The following is a 19,005-nucleotide window of genomic DNA, read 5'->3' on the forward strand; positions in this document are numbered from 1 at the left end:
ACATTCACATAAAATATTGCGCTGAATACTTTTCTCAGTGGATAAATTCTTACAAATTTCAAATGCTGAGCAATCTAGAGAAGGACCCAATACAACCGGGGGGATATCTAGATCGGCAACCTCAAAGGTTTCTGCCTTATGAACTAAACTTACTGTTAAGTATTATCCTGATAATATGAGGCCATAATGGCTGTTGAGAGTGGACGAAATTCTAAAAACCAAATTGCAGAAGACTTCAGCATTCCGCAGAATACTCTTTCAACTTGGTTGGAAAACAAATTAAAGCCAGATTCCTCACCGCTATAATAGAGCCCTTATGTAGGCTACCTCTTCTCATGCCGACATATCGTAGCAAATAACAAACGAGGTAAACGTGCCTTTTTGTAACGAATCAAAGAACAAGAGCCATCGTAAGACAGCCCACTCGACTACGCTGCTTTGACTTAGAAGTGAATACAATAACGATGTAATATTACAAAGTTTGGTCTCTTTATGTCAAACCCAACTAAAATTATTCAATAAAAAAGGTGACTTTGATGCTGACCTCCCACCAGCCTGCCTGAACAATGACGCAAGTCATTCACATAACATGATTTCCCTTTATGCAAATGTGGTTAAGAATATACAAATATGCCTTTAAAAAGAAATTAAAAAAAAAATAAAAAAAATCCAAAACAATCAAGGGCCATAAATTGTATTTATGGTTAAAATGGAGTTATGTTTATTGTTGTAAGATGGTCGTAAATAATTTTGAATTTTATTAAGTGCATTGAATGAACGGTATAGAAGTTTTTTTATAAAAATCCCAACTTGCCCTTAACTTTTTCTTGCCTAAAACTTTAACCTAAGACAATCAGGGGCCATAACTTGTACTAAGGATATGGAGTTATGTAACCTCATTGGGTGATGGTCCTGAACAACTGTGTGAAGTATTAAGTCAATTGAATGAAAGGTATAGAAGTAATTAATAAATATCCCAACCTGCCCTAAAACTTTAACCTAAGTTTCATAGTCAATCAGGGGCCATAATTTGTATAAAAGATAATATGGAGTTATCTAACCTCATTATGTGATGGCCCTGAACAACTGTGTGAAGTATAAAGTCAATTGAATGAATAATATTGGAGTTTTAAGTGAAAATCCCAACTTGCCCTAAAACTTTAACCTGCCCTAAAACTTTAACCTAAGTCAATCAGGGGCCATAACTTGTATTACGGATAATATGGAGTTATCTAACCTCATTGTGTGATGGCCCTGAACAACTGTGTGAAGTATAAAGTCAATTGAACAAAGGGTATAGAAGTTATTAATAAATATCCCAACCTGCCCTAAAACTTTAACCTAAGTTCCATAGTCAATCAGGGGCCATAATCAGTGTAAAGAATAATATTGAGTTATCTAACCTCCTCATGTGATGGCCCTGAACAACTGTGTGAAGTATTAAGTCAATTGAATGAAGGGTATATAAGTGAAAATCCCAACTTGCCCTAAAACTTAAACCGGACGCCGACGCCGGGGCTAGTAGTATAGCCCACCATTTCTTCGAATAGTCAAGCTAAAAAATCACATTCTGTAAGCAATCCCGCTTGTCTCGATATTCTTGGGGCTGAAAGTATTTTGGCCGGTCCCTAGAATATCGAGCCAATGAGTTTTGACTGTTCAAATTATGTCTTTGTTTAAAAAGTTTCAAAGCCATTTAAAGGCCATTGCCCTTATATATATTTAACTTGAAATTATATTACTTGTCGCAAATAAGCACATTGTTACTTTGATAAGTTCATTAATTTTGAAGTTGATATCTTCAATGATCATAAAACAATCAAATAATTCAAAACATATATGAAAAAGGGTCACCAAAATAACATTTCTGTAAAGATATTTTAAAGTCGGGCAAATGGTTTCTGAAGAAAAGATTTTCAAAGTTCGCCATAGAGACATATAGAGGTACCTAGTCCTGCCCCTTCCAATAATGTTTTGTTTTTTTAATTCAACAGGGAATGAAATAATTTGACGGAGGATCACCTTTGAAAACATTTGTTTTGATTTTTTTTGAAATCGGGGCAAACGTTTCTTAAAAGATTTCCATATAGACATTCATACCAGTAAAAATGGCGGCCATGTTTTTTATGAACCAACATTGGGTGACGACATTCGATAGAGGAAGATTGATGAATGACTTAATGAACATTTCTAAGAATTTATTTTAAAATCAGGCCAGCGGATTTTGAGGGAAAAGTTTTTTAAATTGTCCATATAGTGAATAGTAGCCCCGACCCCTTGCTGCCAGGTTTGTATACGAATCAACATGGGGTGATGTAAATTGATAAAGGGTCAGCGGTTTCTCAGAAGTTTTTCTTTTCAGTTGCCATGGCAACCAGAGTCCTGCAAAGAACCAATGCTTTTGAAGGAATCTTGAAGGGAGCCACTCAAGGACCAGTCCTGTGAAGTTTGGAAGTACTCCAGTGGTTTATGAAGAATTGTTGTTTGAAGGAAAATGTTAAGGAACCCAATAACATTTCTGGATGATGGGATTATTCCTTCTAAAAGTCACACACTTATTCAAAATCAATATATACACATGTATAACAAACCTCAATTTTGACTTATAAATCTTAAACTACTTACTAAAAAATGGATTTATAGAAAATATTAATAACTGATAAAAAATTTGTAACCATGTATTTAATAGCAGAAAGCGCAAATATATTTAATAATCTCATACGGTAGAAATACGTATGTAATTATGCAAATTAATCTTGGTAACCTTCATAAGAATTATTGTTTACGACATTTATTCATCCTTTTTTGAATATTTTAACATAACTACATGTATTAATATTGTTAAATCTTATTTGGGAGTAAGAGTGCATCTTTAAAATATTTATATGAAAAACTACAGAAATCTCCTAAGACATGCCGTTATATTTGTTATGCTCGAAAACATAACCAATAGCTCCCTCCCTTTAAACCGCTATATTGGTCCCGACAGAGGGATGAAGGACAATAACCCGATCATGCTGAGCACTTTATGCTCAGATGAGCTAAATATGACATCAAAGATTCATGATGTTCTTATTCTACAAAAGTTAAATTAGAAAAAAAGCTTATTTCTGTCTGTTGAAATTACCAGCTGCATTTTGTAAGAAGATGCAAACAAGAGCGCTGTGTTTGTCTATTGTTGGTGTTTAAAAGATTATGATCGAAGTTTTTGCACAACAATAAGGATTCAAATGATGTTGACAAAGGTGATCACAATATCTCAAAAAAAATTCTATGAAAGACAGATAGGCATAACACTTTTCCTTTTATTACGCAACTACTCTTATTTTTCATCTATGTATAAACAGGAAATTGTTGGCCTCGATTTTTTTTCAAAGTCATTTGTTACGCATCATAAGAATTAATACAGACAAAAACTGAACACTAAAATAACGGAAACTGCACAACGTATAACAGATTCAACTTCACATGACTACATAGTAGTCGGTTTACAAGCTTTACAAAGCTTTTGTTGGTCTGTTATATTGATTGCTAACTAAAACTATATAATCTTACTGTAACATTCGATGTTGAGTGGTTTATTGAGACTGCTTTTGGATGTAGATTTGCAGACAGACATGAGCCAAGAGGGGAAAGCCAGTGATTCTTTTTAGTGCTGCATTCGGATTTCAAGGTCACTCTGAAAAACAAATAAGTTATATAGGATAAAAGTCATAAAAGGTACATTACAAGAGATGCAAGGGTTTTTTATTACAAAACCACAAAAACTAGTTGACAATGCTCATCTTTTTTCATCTATTTTTAAGTCAACCTAGAAGTAGTAGTTTATTTTGCATTTAATAACAGGTATAGCCGATAACAATATAAGCCTGATCTGTGATGATCACTGTCTCTGGTAACATGTGTAAAGTCTGTTTAATTGTTTCCCTAGTTTAAAATATTTGCACAATTTAAGTGGGTTTTTTTTTCAAACAGACAAGCCATATTAGTAGAGCATTGAAAAATGCAAACAGTCAAAGATGCAACCATAGAAATAACGCATTTTTGTGTATATTTGATATCAAAATGCCCTACCGTTGTTTAAACACACACCATCCACAAAGAGGGTTCTTCCTTCCGCTAAAATCAATTGTTTTGCAATCGGTTCCTTCATAACTATTACAGTCTTCTTCAGTTCCAAATTTTTCCACCTTAAATAAGGTAATCCATCCATCATTTACACAAGAAATTGCTACCTGTTAAGTTTCATTTTAAAGGTACAACATGTTTAGTTTCAATAATAAGTTATTGCCAAGAAATTTTTATATATACATTCAGTAAATTAAGAAACAAATTAATAAAATTGCGATATAATCTTGGTAAAAAATATAACCTCTCTTTAATAATCATATTATTTGTATCGTCATTATGGTGTTATCAAAGAATGTAACAATGGTTAATCAATATAAATTAATTATAGAATTTTTTTCGATGTATAAACTTTATATAATGGAATTTAAAATCTATAAGTTAGGGTTATAGATTAGAGCTGTCCACTAGTTATCTTTTGGCTTATTTGCTTATTCAAATGATACTAATTATTGGATAAATATTGACCATGATTGCAATTATTAACCATTTTAGCTAACTTTAACAAACTATGTAACTTCCACAGTTTATGCATTTGGCTGCTACTGTTCACTCCATGAGATGGTTTGATGGTTTAACTTCATTTAAGTTGCATGTTTTATGTAAAACACAAGATTATATGTGATGGGTCCTTATTAACTAGTGCTATCACTAGATGTGACAAGTTACCAAACAACACGACCTCCTAATTATGTAATAAGAAGTATCAATAAGAGTGATGTATCCTTTTTGAGTCTCAAGTAAATGGCCCTTATGTTTCGTTTGTACAGTTGACATCAATACCCTATAAGCATTTAAAGCTATGGCGACAATTGAAAGTGCAATAACTCTAAAAATACCATACAAAAAACAATGTTTATTTGTCAAAGCTCTTCTCCCCAACAAAGGAAATATGTGTATGAATTTTAAAGTCAATACCTAAAAATCATATGATTAAAAATACCATACACAACACAATCAATATGTATTTTATTTGTATAGAAGTTTGAAGTTAATTCCTCAAAAACAAACGAAAATATTGAGAAAAATATACTTACATATAGCCCCCACCACTTGGTGGCTATGAATGTATTTGTTGTTTTTAAAACTAACTTAACTAGTCTACAGAAAGCATGCTTCAAGTCTAATAATTTTGTATACATACCCCCTTTGAAGTCATCACAAACAGGGAATGGTCAGTTTCATTTTTCTGATACAATGCCTTCACTTCATCTTTGTAGCCAGTTAATGTCACATTAAAGCTATGATATCTCAAAAGTTTTCCATCATCAAGTACATACTGTAAACAATTAAACAAAACATTAAAATGTAATATTTTCAATTTAATTCCACAGTTATGTCAATTTAATATATATATATATATAGGTTGATTCAAACAAATAAAAAATATTTCATTCGTGTTTAACGCATTTAACAAGAATGATGAATAATAAATAAAAAAATTATGATTCAGGTATAGATAAAACTAGAGGGCCAATGAGGGCCTCATATCACTCTCCTGATTGGACAAATGGTTATAAAGTTATTGATCGAATATTGAGAAAACACTGGACCCCACCCACCGTCTATAGGTGAAACTATAATAATTTAACGGGCATATTAGAACATGAAAGTTATGTATTTGTTTTAAAGGATTTTAAGGGCCAAAGTTATATAACCAGTCACAAAAGAGGACTTTGTTACTGTAAATAAGTTCATAAGTTGTAAATAAGTTCATAAGTTTGAAATTTATACCTTTAATAAAAGTAAAGACCCCCCCCTCCCTGAGCACCATGTTTTTAGGATTTTTTGGACAATTGAATGAAATATGCATTCACCGAAATGACAGCTGATTTGGCAGTTCTCATATTATAACCATTCAAAGTGTGAGGATAGTAGGTAGACTCTATGACCTCAAAATCCATAGGGGGTCATCAACTAGTCACCACCAACCCAACTGTCAAGTTTAGGGGCTATGGGTGCAAGCATAGTCAGATATCACACATACAAACTTTTTGCATTCAAGTCACTCTGACCATGACCTTTGACCTGATGACCTCTAAAATTAAAAGTGGTCATCTACTGGTCAGGCCCAACCCCAAAGTCAAGTTTGAGGGCCATGGGTGCAGGCATTGTAGAGTTATCACTCGATCAACCTTTTCACATTCAAGGTCACTGTGACCTTGACCTTTGACCCGATGACTTCTAAAATCAATAGGGGTCATTTACCAGTCATGACCAGCCTCCATGTCAAGTTTGACAATAATTGGTCCAGGCATTGTTGAGAATCTTTGTTAACCTTTTCGCGTTAAAGGTCACTGTGACCTTGACCTTTGGCCTGATGACCCCTAAGAGCAATAGGGGAGATCTACTGGTCAGGCCCAACCTTCATGTCAAGATTGATGACCATACATCCAGGAATTGTCCAGTTATCAGTCGGACAAGCTTTGGTCTACCGACGGACCGACCTACCTACCGACCGACCGACTGACATGTGCAAAGCAATATTAACAAGAGATGTTTGTCAAACATTTTGCCCCCCCCCCCCCCCCTGAGCGCCATGTTGTCAAGATTATATGGACAATTGAATGAAATATGCATGGACCGAAATGACAGCTGATTTGTCGCTGACATTGGATGCCGTTGAGGCAGTTTTAAGATTATGACCATTCAAAGTTTGAGGATAGAGTGTGTTATGACCATGACCTTTGACTCTATGACCTCAAAATTCATAGGAGTCATAAGCTGGTTACCAAAAATCTAAATGTTAAGTTCAAGGTCACTGTAACCTTGACCTTTGACCCGATGACCCCTGAAATCATAAGGGGTCATCTAAAGGTCAGACACAACTCCAAGTCGAGTTTGAGGGCCATGGGTGCAGGTATTGTCTAATTATCACTTGAAACATTTTCGCATTCAAGGTCACTGTGAACCTGACCTTTGACCCAATGACTCCTAAAATCAATAAGGTTCATCTCCTGGTCAGGCCCAACTTACATGTCAAGTTTGATGATCATAGATTCAGGCATTGTTGAGATATCACTGGGAGAAGATTTGTTAACTTTTTGCGTTAAAGGTAACTGTGACCTTGACCTTGGCCTGATTACCCTCAAAGTCAAGAGGGGTCATCTACTGGTCAGGCCCAACCATCATGTCAAGTTTGATGACCATAGGTCTAGGAATTGTCGTGTTTCCTTTCAAGGTCACCATGACCTTGACCTTTGACCCCTTAAATCAATAGGGGTCATCTACTGGTCAGGCCCAACCTCCAAGTCAAGTTTGAGGGTCATGGGCGCAGGCATTGTTGAGTTATCACTCGGGCAACCTTTTATCGTTCAAAGTCACTGTTACCTTGACCTTTGGTCCAATGACCCCTAAAATCAATAGGGGCCATCTACTGGTCAGGCCCAACCTCCAAGTCAAGTTTGATGGCCATGGGTACAGGCATTGTTGAGTTATCACACGGACAACCTTTTACCATTCAAGGTCACTGTGACCTTGACCTTTGGCCGAATGACCCCCAAAAACAATAGGGGTCATCTACTGGTCAGGCCAAACCTGAAAGCCAAGTTTGAGGGCCATGGGTGCAGGCATTGTCAAGTCATCACATGGACAACCTTTTACCATTCAAGGTCACTGTGACCTTGACCTTTGGCCCGATGACCCCCAAAAACAATTGGGGTCATCTACTGGTCAGGCCCAACCTCCAAGTCAATTATGAGGGCCATGGGTGCAGGCATTGTTGAGTAATCACTCGGACAACCTTTTACCATTCAAGGTCACTGTGACCTTGTTCTTTGACCCAATGAGCCCCAAAAACAATATGGGTCAGCTACTGGTCAGGCCCAACCTCCAAGTCAAGAATGAGGGCCATGGGTGCAGGCATTGTCGAGTTATCACTCGGACAACCTTTTACCATTCAAGGTCACTGTGACCTTGACCTCTGGCCCGATGACCCCCAAAAACAATAGGGGTCATCTACTGGTCAGGCCCAACTTCCATATCAAGTTTGATGACCCTAGGTCTAGGCATTGCTGAGTTATCACTCGGACAAGCTTTAAAATAATTTTACCATTAAAGGTCACTGTGACCTTGACCTTTGACCCGTTGAGCCCTAAAATCAATAGGGGTCATCTACTGGTCAGGCCCAACCTTCATGTCAAGTTTGATGACCATACGTCCAGGAATTGTTGAGTTATCACTTGGACAAGCTTTGGTCTACCGACCGACCGACCGACCGACTGACCGACATGCCTTTGCAAAGCAATATACCCCTCTTCTTCGAAGGGGGGCATAATAACTATACAAACCTATCAAAAAATAAAAAATAAAAATAATTTTGATAAAAGGGTCAAATAAGGAACATTTCTGTGTAAATATTTTGAAATTGAGCAAAAGATTTCTGAAGAGAATATTTTTAAAGTTTTCTATTATAATGACATTTATTGAAATCTAGCCCAGCCCCTGGTGGCCATGTTTTGTTCTATCAATCACAATGGAATGAAGAAATTTAATACATGATACATTTCCTTGATTATTTGTTTTTAAATAGGGTCAATGGTTGATAAAGAGAATATTTTCAAAGTTTCCATATAGACTTATAGTGGTAACTAGATCCTCCCCTTGCCACCATGTGTTTTGATTAATCAACATGGCTTGAAGGAATTTGACAGTTGATCACCTAAGGGTCATTTCTGTGAAATAATTTTAAAATCGGGCCAATAGTTTCTGTAAAGAATTTTTTTTCCATATTAGACATTTAATGAAAAATAGCCTTGCCCCAGGCAGCCATGTTTTTGCTATGAATCAACATGGGGTAAAGGAAGAGTCACCTTACAAACATTTATGAAATTATTTTGAAATCAGGCCAATTATTTCTGAAGAGAAGTTTTTCAAAGTTTTCCGTTAAGACATATATTGAAAACTAGCCCTGCCCCTAGTGCCAGGTTTTTTTAATGAATCAACATGGGATGAAGAAATTTGATATATATGGTTAAATAAGGAACATTTCTGTGAAAACATTATTAAAAAGGGCCAGAGGATTCTGAGAAAAAGATTTTTAAAGTTTTCAAAATAGACATGAAGTGAACAGATACTCCCCCCTTGATAATTTTTTTACGAATCAAAATGGGGTAAAGGAATTTGATAGAGCGTCACCGAAGGAACATAGATGTGAAATTATTTTAAAATCAGGCTAGCGGATCCTGTGAAGAAGATTATCATATAAACATATAGTGAAAAGAAGCCACTCTTGGTCGCAATTTTTTTTCAAATCAAAATTGGGTAAAGGAATTTGCTAAAGGGTCACTAAAAGAACATTTCTGTGAAAATTATTTTATTCAGTGATTTCTGGTTGAAACTTTTTAAAGTTTTCTTTTCCATTGCCATGGCAACCAGAGTTCTGGATGCAACAACTTTATATTATTGAAGGATCTGAAGAGGACCACCTAATGAACATTCCTGTGAAGACGGACAAACAGTGTCCCACAAATGATGGGCATTCACGCCATCACAATAGTCCACGCTTGCTGAGCACTTTGTGCTCATTTAAGCTAAAAATAAAACATTTATAAAGGCTGATCTTTTCATCTGTACTTTAATCATATATATGCTAATTTTGTTTTTATCATCGAGTCAAATGAGTTATGCATCAAACATTTAAAACAAAATGCATCAAACTATTCAGTGCAGCTTTAAGAAGTTACAGTTATAATCAGCATTTAGGAACATGTGAATCGGCAGCAAGACAGTCAAATGTTTCCTGCTCAGTATTCTGAGCTAATTCCTTGAAAGTTCGTTTTACTCAGTACCAGGATCCTTGAGAATTATTTGTGTAGTAATTAAGATAAATAAATATTAGGCATAGCATTATCATTGCATCATCAGTACTAAAACATTGTACATATAATTGTCCCTATATATTATGTTCATGTGCATGTCATAGGCAGAAATAGGGCTTCATTAGATTTTATAGATTTATGATAACTAAGAAATATACAACCTTTATGATTGATGGTTTTAAACCAGCAACATTTCCAGTTCCTGCTACAAGAACAGGAAATCCATTGATCATAGTGGAATGCAACTTGGTGATCCAGCCATCAGATTTGCTAGTAGAGGCAGCATAATCTAATTCAATGGGATTTGCACCCACAGCAAGATGCATGTTATTAGAATCCTCTTTACATAGGAACTCTGGTTTTAAAAATCCTGCTGCTTCTGTCTGAAAAAATGAACAATAATAAATATTAAAATTGATTCCATGCAAAGGTATGAAAAATCACCTTTTGCTCAAAAACTGTCACCTTCAAAGCGGCATTTATATAATTGGAAATACACAAATTATTAAGATAGCTCCCAAGAATTTTCTCAAAAACAGCATAAGAATTATTAATTCATAATTAATTATTTTGGTCATAAAATTATCAGTATACATTCATAATATACACTCACTAAAGTGACATACAGACAAATAGCCAGTACATGTATTATATAAACTTTTATACCTCATTTGATAGATTATATATTATATCCTCCTTCAAATAGTGATCTGATTCATCAATACCAGAGCCAGTTTTGTTCACAACAAATTTAATTTTAGCTTGATTAACTTCTTCATTGATTTTATCAAAGCTTATTGTACATAAAATGCTTCCAGAGTCAGACACCAATTGTTTTGTAAAAGCTGCAACAAAATGCAAAGTTCGAACATCTGTTTGTAATAATGCAACATCTTGCAATATGTTGTAAACAACACCATGTTGTGAACATGACAGAATTGTATCGATGTAGGAACGCATGCTGGCATCATTGGAACAAATTCTAATTATTTTGGAGACCATTTCCATCGAGTTTTTGTGCCTTTTCTGGTTCGTAAAAAAGTAATAAAATCCATTGTGGTGAAAAGCAGCTTTGAATTTAACAGAGTAATTTCCTAGAAAAGTAATAGTTCTACCACCAATACCAATGCTCCTAAGTGTAAAATTAGTATCCAAAATCTGGAGAGGTACCGATCTGTCAGACATGGCAAAAGGAATGAAACTGTTATCATCAACAAATGCCTGCACTGGTGAAGAGAGTGACACTGGAATTTTAAAATCGTCATTGCCACCTGAACCACTTCTCTTTATTATTGTGTTCAGATTTCGTATTCCACGAATTTCACATCTTCCTTCATTCGCTGTTCCACATGTTATCAACTGATGTTGTTGCTTGTTCAACAATAAAACCTTATTATGGTTTACGTCCACACAAAGATCTACGCAAGTAGAGCCATTTTGAATCACACTGAATTTTTTTTCATCGATTTCTAAAAGTTTGTCCATAGCTCCTATGAACAGAGATCCATTGTAGTACAGCATGTTTGATGGATTGTTTAACACTAAGTTGACCGGTGGACGAATTGATGTACCAAAATAAAATAGACAGAGTAGAAGGCAAAGCTGAAGTGCAATCTGCAGTTCCATGTTTGGTGACTTCCAGTATTGAGATATCTGCAAATAATAATGTTTACAATGATAATTTACATGGAAGGGACTTAAACACTTAGTCTTGCTTCATTTTTCAAGGGGTACAACTCAATCATTATGAGAGATAAATTTATAGGTATTGCTCTGCATTTCCATATAGCACTGGTATGATAAGTACTAAATTTTAGGAATTTATCTTGAACACTAATTTAGCTATATTCAAAGTTAAAGCTTAAAAACTTAAAGATAAATGATAACAACAAAACAGATGAGTTCATAAAACAAGAGCTGTCACTATGCCGCTTAGTCTTAGAAGTGAAAACAATTATGTAATATGTGCCTGTGAAAAGCAATCAAAAAATCTAATTAAAAAGTAAACCCGAACCCTGATGTGACAAAACCTTTTTTTTAATGATTGGCAGAAGATATTCAGTTTCAACTGCTTTCTTCTATTTTTTGTAACAGTGACCTTTATCCTAAGAGCCCCAAACACAATCCCATGGAAGACATCCATAAACTCTTCCTACATATCAAGTTAAGTCACAGTATGTCAACCATTACTAGTATTATTTAGTACCAACCGGTAATCTATTATTTTTAGTAACAGTGACATTGACCCTAGGGGGCCAAAAGGCAATCCATTGAAATGTCTCCATAAACTTGTCCCATATACCATGTTTGGTCACAAAATGTCAACCAGAACATTAGGTATTCAGTACTAACCATTTTTCCATTTTTAACAACAGTGACCTTTTTAAACAATAACTCTTGGAACCCAAAACATAATCTCCGGAAAGATCTCTGGAAAAATCTTCATATAAACTAAGTTTGGTCGCAGTATGTCGACCCTAACTTAAGTTATTCAATACCAACAATTTTTCTATAAATAGTAACTTTGACCTTAACCTTGATTCTAGGAGCCTCAAACGCAATCCCATGAAAGGTCTCCATAAACTCTTCCTATATAACAAGTCTGGTCACTATATGTCAAACCTATAGCTAAAAAAAATGATATAAAAGGTGACTTTGACGCTGCTCTCCCAACAGCGTGCCCAAACAATGATGCAAGTAATTCTAATGATGGTTTTCCCTTTGTGAAAAAGATGGCCTTTATAAAACTTTGTGCCATAGACTTGTTGATAATTAAAGGGCAACAACAGGGATTTAGCTTCTCTGATGTATTATGCCCATTCACATTCTCACTAAAGTTTGTGATGATTGGACAAATGCTTAAAAAAAATATTGATAGGACAAGAGCAATTTATGGTAATTTTAATAATTAAAGCGCAATGACACTCAGGTATGCTAATTTTCAAACACCTTCATACACATTCTGACAAAATTTGGTCATGATTAGACAAAGGGTTCAAAAGTAATTGATCGGACTACTTATTGGATGGTGCCTGTCTGCCCTTCCATACACCATAGGTAGAACTATTATATGTCCAGTTTTTTTAAACAGGCGTGTAAAAACATGACAAATATATATTTGTTTAAAAAGATACAACAGGCATTATATCTCTTACAATATTTAGGTTGGATTTATATAGCTTGTCACAAAAAATCACAATTTACTGTGAATAAGTTCATGAAGTTTGAAGTTGGTACCTTCAAAGACTAAAAAAACAATGAAATAACAATAAAAAACAAGAGGGCCCTGAAGGCCCTGTATCGCTCACCTGATCCAATTCAAGTGTGAAATAAGTGTTTTCACGGCGAAGCCAATTGTGACAGGGGTAGGGAATAAGTGTTTTTCAGGGTGATAGAAAGTGCAACGAGCGGGGAGTTAATTAAAACAAATTTAGGACTAGTTTTCAATGCTACATGTTAAATATTAAAGTTGAGGGTATTACAGTTTTAGAGAATTTGAAATATCAGTCTGGTGGTCTGCTTCCTTAGAAAGGACGCCTACTTGTCTTTGTTTGTACATTTCTATTTTCTGTTCTTGTTATGGTTGGAGTATAAACATGAAAATTGTTTCATTTAATTCAGAATGTATTTTAGCAGTGAGTGTAATCAAAACATTTGTTCTACATGAAAACATTGAAAACTTATTAGGCCACAACAAATTGATCATTTGTTCATCGAATTTGCCGCACCCAAAATTCGAAAAACGAAAAAAATATAAAAAAAAACACTTTTTTGTGCCCAAACATATTATTTGGCCGCGCCAATTATTTTTTTGTATACTTCTGAATTTCCTCTATTTTCTGAATTTCTTTTACTTAAAATTTAAACCTGCAACGTCGACTTCGTCTTTTTTTAAGGTATTTCCATGCTTTACTTTCTTCGCGAGCAAACTTTCCTCGTGTCAGGACAAATTCAGGTCCGGGTAACTGCAAAACAGCTGATATTTTTACAGTCTTTTTTGTCGGGCATATTTTGCAGGACGCAGTGTTGTTATTTATTTCTGGTATTAATTTTCAGGTTACTAAATCGGTTTCGTAATGTAAAATACACGTTTTAAGTGAAAATCAGTGTCATAGTCAATGGATTATAGTCTTCAGTAAACAACAGCAGTTTCACAGCGTCGAAGGCAATAATTTTCTATATGTGTTAGTTTAAACATATTTATTATGCAGAAAAACAACAATACAGCATTTGTTACAAACATATAAAATAAAGGATTGGAACGGTAGAATTAACTAATAAAGTTCCTTTCCTTGAATGGTTATTTGCAATAGTATTAAATACAGGTTTTACTAAATAAAGGATTAATATGATAACTCTCAGAGTAGTAAGATGATTTTAGATAGAACGGTGGTAAAATTTCAAATTTAAAGGAATTTAATATCAGATAATGAAAAAAAAAAGAAATGCAAAAGAAGATAATGATAAGCTATGTTGAGATAGGAGAAGGAAAGAAGGAAGGCAGAGTAAAAGTCATAGGATGGATTTAAACTGGAGTCGATTAATCAAATCTTTTTGTTAAGTGAATATATTGGTGGACTGCATCAAACAGTTTGAAATTCTGTTCTTCAGTCAGAGTGTCAGCACCATACAATAGTTAACGAAGAGTTACTTCAGTCAGTGCTTCCACAGAGTCGATCAGAGAAAGTCTATGATCGGAGTAGAGTGGACATAAAAGAAGAAAATGATATGTTGTTTCTTGGCGTCCGCAAATACAGAGTGGAGAAGATACGATGTTTTTCGAATAAAGGTGATGGTTTAATGAGCTGCATTCCGTTCGTAAGCGAGTATGTAGGACTTGAAGCTTACGCTTCCCATAATAGAATAACTTGCTAGATTTAGAAGTAACTGACTTGAGATACTCTTTGAAACCAGACACGGTATCTAAAGAAGATGCCTCAGCTGGAAGACCATTCCAGGATGAGATAGCCGAAGGAAGGAAAGAGTTCATATACAATGATGTGCGAGTTCTAGGAATGGAGATTTTAGATGAATTTCTGAGAGATCTTGTTGATACTTGCCCTACTGTTGGGGGACCAAGTTTGAAAGATAATCAGGAGTGAACCCATTTTTCATTTTAAAGAAAAGGAGAAGTTTGTGCTTTTCGCGCCTAGTTTGTAAACTTTCCCAGCCAGTTTCAACTTTGTGCTTTTCGCGCCTAGTTTGTAAACTTTCCCAGCCAGTTTCAACTTCGAGAAGACGTAAGGAAACCAAACGTGTACAACCAGTTACAATTCTGGCACACTCGGTCTGGATTTTATCTAATTCATTCTTTTCATGTTGGGTGCAATTACTCCAAATAACGTCTGCATATTCAAGGATTGGTCTGACAAAAGATAAATAAATAACTTCTAAAGATTGCCTGTCTAATTGAAATCTTAGACGTTTCATCACGCTGATCCGAGCCCAAGCTTTATCTTTAATATAATCAATATGAACATGCCAACTACAATCTTCAGATATATGTATTCCGAGATGTTTATGGGATTCAACAGAGGGTATCACTGTATCAAACATTTGCAAAGGAGGATGAAGGGGCTTTAATCTTTTTTTGGTTAGCACCATAGATTCGGATTTAGATGGATTAAATTTCACAAGCCACTTGTCAGCCGAATGAGTCAACTTGTTGATATCGGACTGTAGTTGCTCAGCTGCAACTTGGGGTGTTTCGACTATGACAAATAGACTAGTATCATCAGCAAATAAATTGATGTTAGAATTGACATCATTTACAATATCATTAATGTATATAAGAAACAAAAGGGGGCCTAAAATAGAGCCTTGGGGTACACCAGCCTTAATCTCAGTAAATGATGAAGAGGCTCCTGGAATAACCACTCTTTGTCCACGATATTCCAAGTAATTTGAAAACCAAGAAAGAAGTGAACCACATATGCCTGCATGTTCGAGTTTGTACAAAAGGCCACGGTGCCAAACCTTGTCAAAGGCTTTACTTATATCAAAGAAAACAACTCTTATTTCAAGACCTTCGTCAAGGGCATGGCAGAACTTATTATAGATATATGTCAGTTGATTAACGGTAGAGTCACCCGGCATGAAACCGGATTGAAAACATGTAAAGAAGTGAGTATCAAGGAGAAAGTTAAAAACATGTTTAAATATAATCCGTCCAAAGACCTTTTCCATATGGTATTTAGGAGTGATATTGGACGATAATTTGATGGGTTTGAAGGATCACCCCTTTTGAAATTTGCACAAACATTTGAACACTTCCAACTTGACGACATAATAGAAGTATTTAATGAATCATTAAACAGATCACACAAAGGCTGACTGAGTTGAGCAGAGGCTTCGAGAAGAATGCGATTGCTTACTCCGTCAGGACGGCCGACCAGATGCTTTACACACAACCAGGCAACTTATCGCATCTTTTACTTCAGATGGCGTAATGTGGATGTTATTAAGAATATCATGAGTAGGATTTGAATCAAGCAGAGGCAACGTTTGACTGGAGTCGTCGATGTATGTTTGACGAGCAAAAAAATCGTTCAGAATATCGGCCTTATCTTGTTCGTCTGTCTTTAGTTCACCATCAGCTGGGTTAAGAAGTGGAGGAATAGCTTTGGATGTATCCGGACTAATGAAGGATTTAAGAGTTTTCCACCAATCTTTCGAACTAATTTCGCTGGATTTGAGTTTGGAAGCAAGATTATCATAATACAAGGATTTGGACCGACGAATCAGAGCAACAACTTCATTTCTAAGACCACGGAACTTTAACCAGTGTACTGGATTATTACTGGACCTAGCCTTTCTGAATGCCCTTTTGCGTTTTCGAATTTTTAATTTAATATCAGCATTCATCCATGGGGGATCTTTATGATTAACATTAACAACCTTGCTTGGAATACAACAGCTAGAAATATCAGTGATGATTTTTGTAAGTCATTAACATTATTACACTTCACAGCTGACCAATCAACATCCGATAGTTTCTGTCGTAATGATTCATAATCACCATTGTCGTATTTCCATATAAGACGTCGAATTATTTTTTTAACTGATTTATGATATCTGAATATTCCAAATATAGGACAATGAAAACGAATGTTATGGTCGATTAATGGATCACTGACACCACTATGAACTAGAGAGTTTTGATTGGATACAAATAAAAGGTCGATAATCGACGATGAATGTTCGGTAAAATGCGTTGGCTCCGAAATGACTTGCTGAAGTCCAAATTGTTAAGACAATGAAGTCGCCAGTTATAATAATATCATCGATCGCGCTTTCTCTCGCAAGCCCAATTGAATCCTCAATGAGTTTATAATAGTTGTTATTAGAATTGGGAGAGCGATAGAAAACGCCAACAAGTAAACTTTTTGTTCTACTGATCTTGACTTCTAACCAGAGACATTCAACATCAAATAACTCAAGATCATTTCTTCGGACAAATCTAATACCATCTTTAATATAAGCGACAACACCACCGTACGAACCTCCATGCCGATCTCTAAGAACTGGTCTAGAAAAACCATTTATGATGATGTCATCATCAGAGATGACGTCAGAAAGCCAAGTTTCAGAAAATGTAAGTATATCGAAAGAGCAAAGTTCACTGGACAGTAAGTCCAATTTCGGTACTAGACTTTGAACATTGTAATGCAAGACAGAAAAATAGCTAGGACTACCTAAAAACTTCCATAGGTTACAAGAGTTGTCCCCGACCGAACTGTCAGAAAAAGTGGTGTTTCTTGAGCTTGGGCCAGGATTCGGGTGAATGTCACCGGATAATAGTAAAAGATATCCTAACCAACTAAGTGCAACAAACAGAAGTATGCTACAGGTACACTGATATGAAAATCTTGCGTTTCTACAATATGTTTCGCCTACAATATACGTCGAAGTTCCAAAAGAGATGAGGAGATGGGCAGTATAGGAACTATGCAAGTTTGATTTCAATGAAAGTATACAACAGTTGTTATTGAGTATTGGTAATGCGAAGAACAGCATAAATAACAAAGGGAATCGAGCAGAAATACAGAAATGAGGCATGACAACCTCTATTTGGTCAAAAAAATAGTTATGAGTTAAAAAATACGAAACAGTATTCAGTTGACCTGCTTAACTTAGAAACTTTGCGAATCGATAAATTGACAAAAAAGAAATGGATTGACTCAGTCCACCCTATGAAACTAAAATGCGAGAATGAAATAGAAGTGAGGAAAAAAGAGCATAATAATCGAAGTGAGACAAAGGAACACATGACAATGAAATGGAGAATTAACGCTCTAAAATAGAAAGCTATCAAGGTATGAAGTATAGCATGATGGGAAAGGTTGATATTGGTGGACACTTTTGTCCACACAAAAATATATCCCTACTTCGCCATGAAACCGGAAACGAAAATTCTATATGTGTTTTAAGTAATTTATTGTTTTGTACTCAAAATTTAGTGCTAAATAATAACTAAATCAGATTTTGAGTGCAAAACTTCTATTCAAATACACGCCGGACACACAACTTACAACCATTGAACATGTTTTCGTGAGTTATTTTTTTTTAAATTCTAAAATGCATTTAGTGTTATAAACAGATAAAAAAGTAGGACTTGTAAATGTTTTAGAAACAGTCTGTATTTACACATACAGTATTATAATAACATCAGTAAAATCAGGCATTTGGCGGGGGCTTCACGAGCAGTTCGTCCCCGGAGGACGGCGACTTTGCCCGGGCTTGGCTGGACTGAAAGTCAAAGTCCCCACTATATTGTGGTTACAATTGACTGGTGCATTATCACACTTATTTTCTTTGATCAATTAGTGATAAAGTGGCCTGTTTCTTACAGGCATTGAAGCTATGGAGGCTGTCATGTTATTCTTTTTCAAGGCACAGACCTATAAACCATAGGTTCGTGGTCAAGGCGAGGTCTTGAAATGGAAACATCTTTAATCCAACACCTGCACTTAATATAATGACCAGTGCCACATTTGCAGATTTGTTTGCTACTGCTTCAATTATATTGTCCCACAATTCAATTCACAGTGTATATTTT

General features: G+C 35.4%; 1 protein-coding gene across 3 annotated transcripts in view; it reads right to left on the minus strand.

The window, feature by feature from the left end:
- LOC128217879 (plexin-A1-like) overlaps window positions 1–19,005 on the minus strand; it is a 111,838-nt gene that overhangs the window by 67,123 nt on the left and 25,710 nt on the right. For all 3 annotated transcript variants that reach the window (XM_052925314.1, XM_052925316.1, XM_052925315.1), the window contains exons 3-7: window positions 10,614–11,600; window positions 10,109–10,330; window positions 5,273–5,407; window positions 4,075–4,190; window positions 3,556–3,679 (exon numbers count right to left, since the gene is read on the minus strand). In XM_052925314.1, coding sequence (XP_052781274.1) covers window positions 3,556–3,679; window positions 4,075–4,190; window positions 5,273–5,407; window positions 10,109–10,330; window positions 10,614–11,573 — 1,557 coding nt within the window. In that variant the 5' untranslated portion in view covers window positions 11,574–11,600. The remainder of the gene's footprint in view (window positions 1–3,555; window positions 3,680–4,074; window positions 4,191–5,272; window positions 5,408–10,108; window positions 10,331–10,613; window positions 11,601–19,005) is intronic.

This window comes from Mya arenaria, chromosome 14, assembly GCF_026914265.1.
Source record: "Mya arenaria isolate MELC-2E11 chromosome 14, ASM2691426v1".
Classification (NCBI taxonomy): Eukaryota; Metazoa; Mollusca; class Bivalvia; order Myida; family Myidae; genus Mya; species Mya arenaria.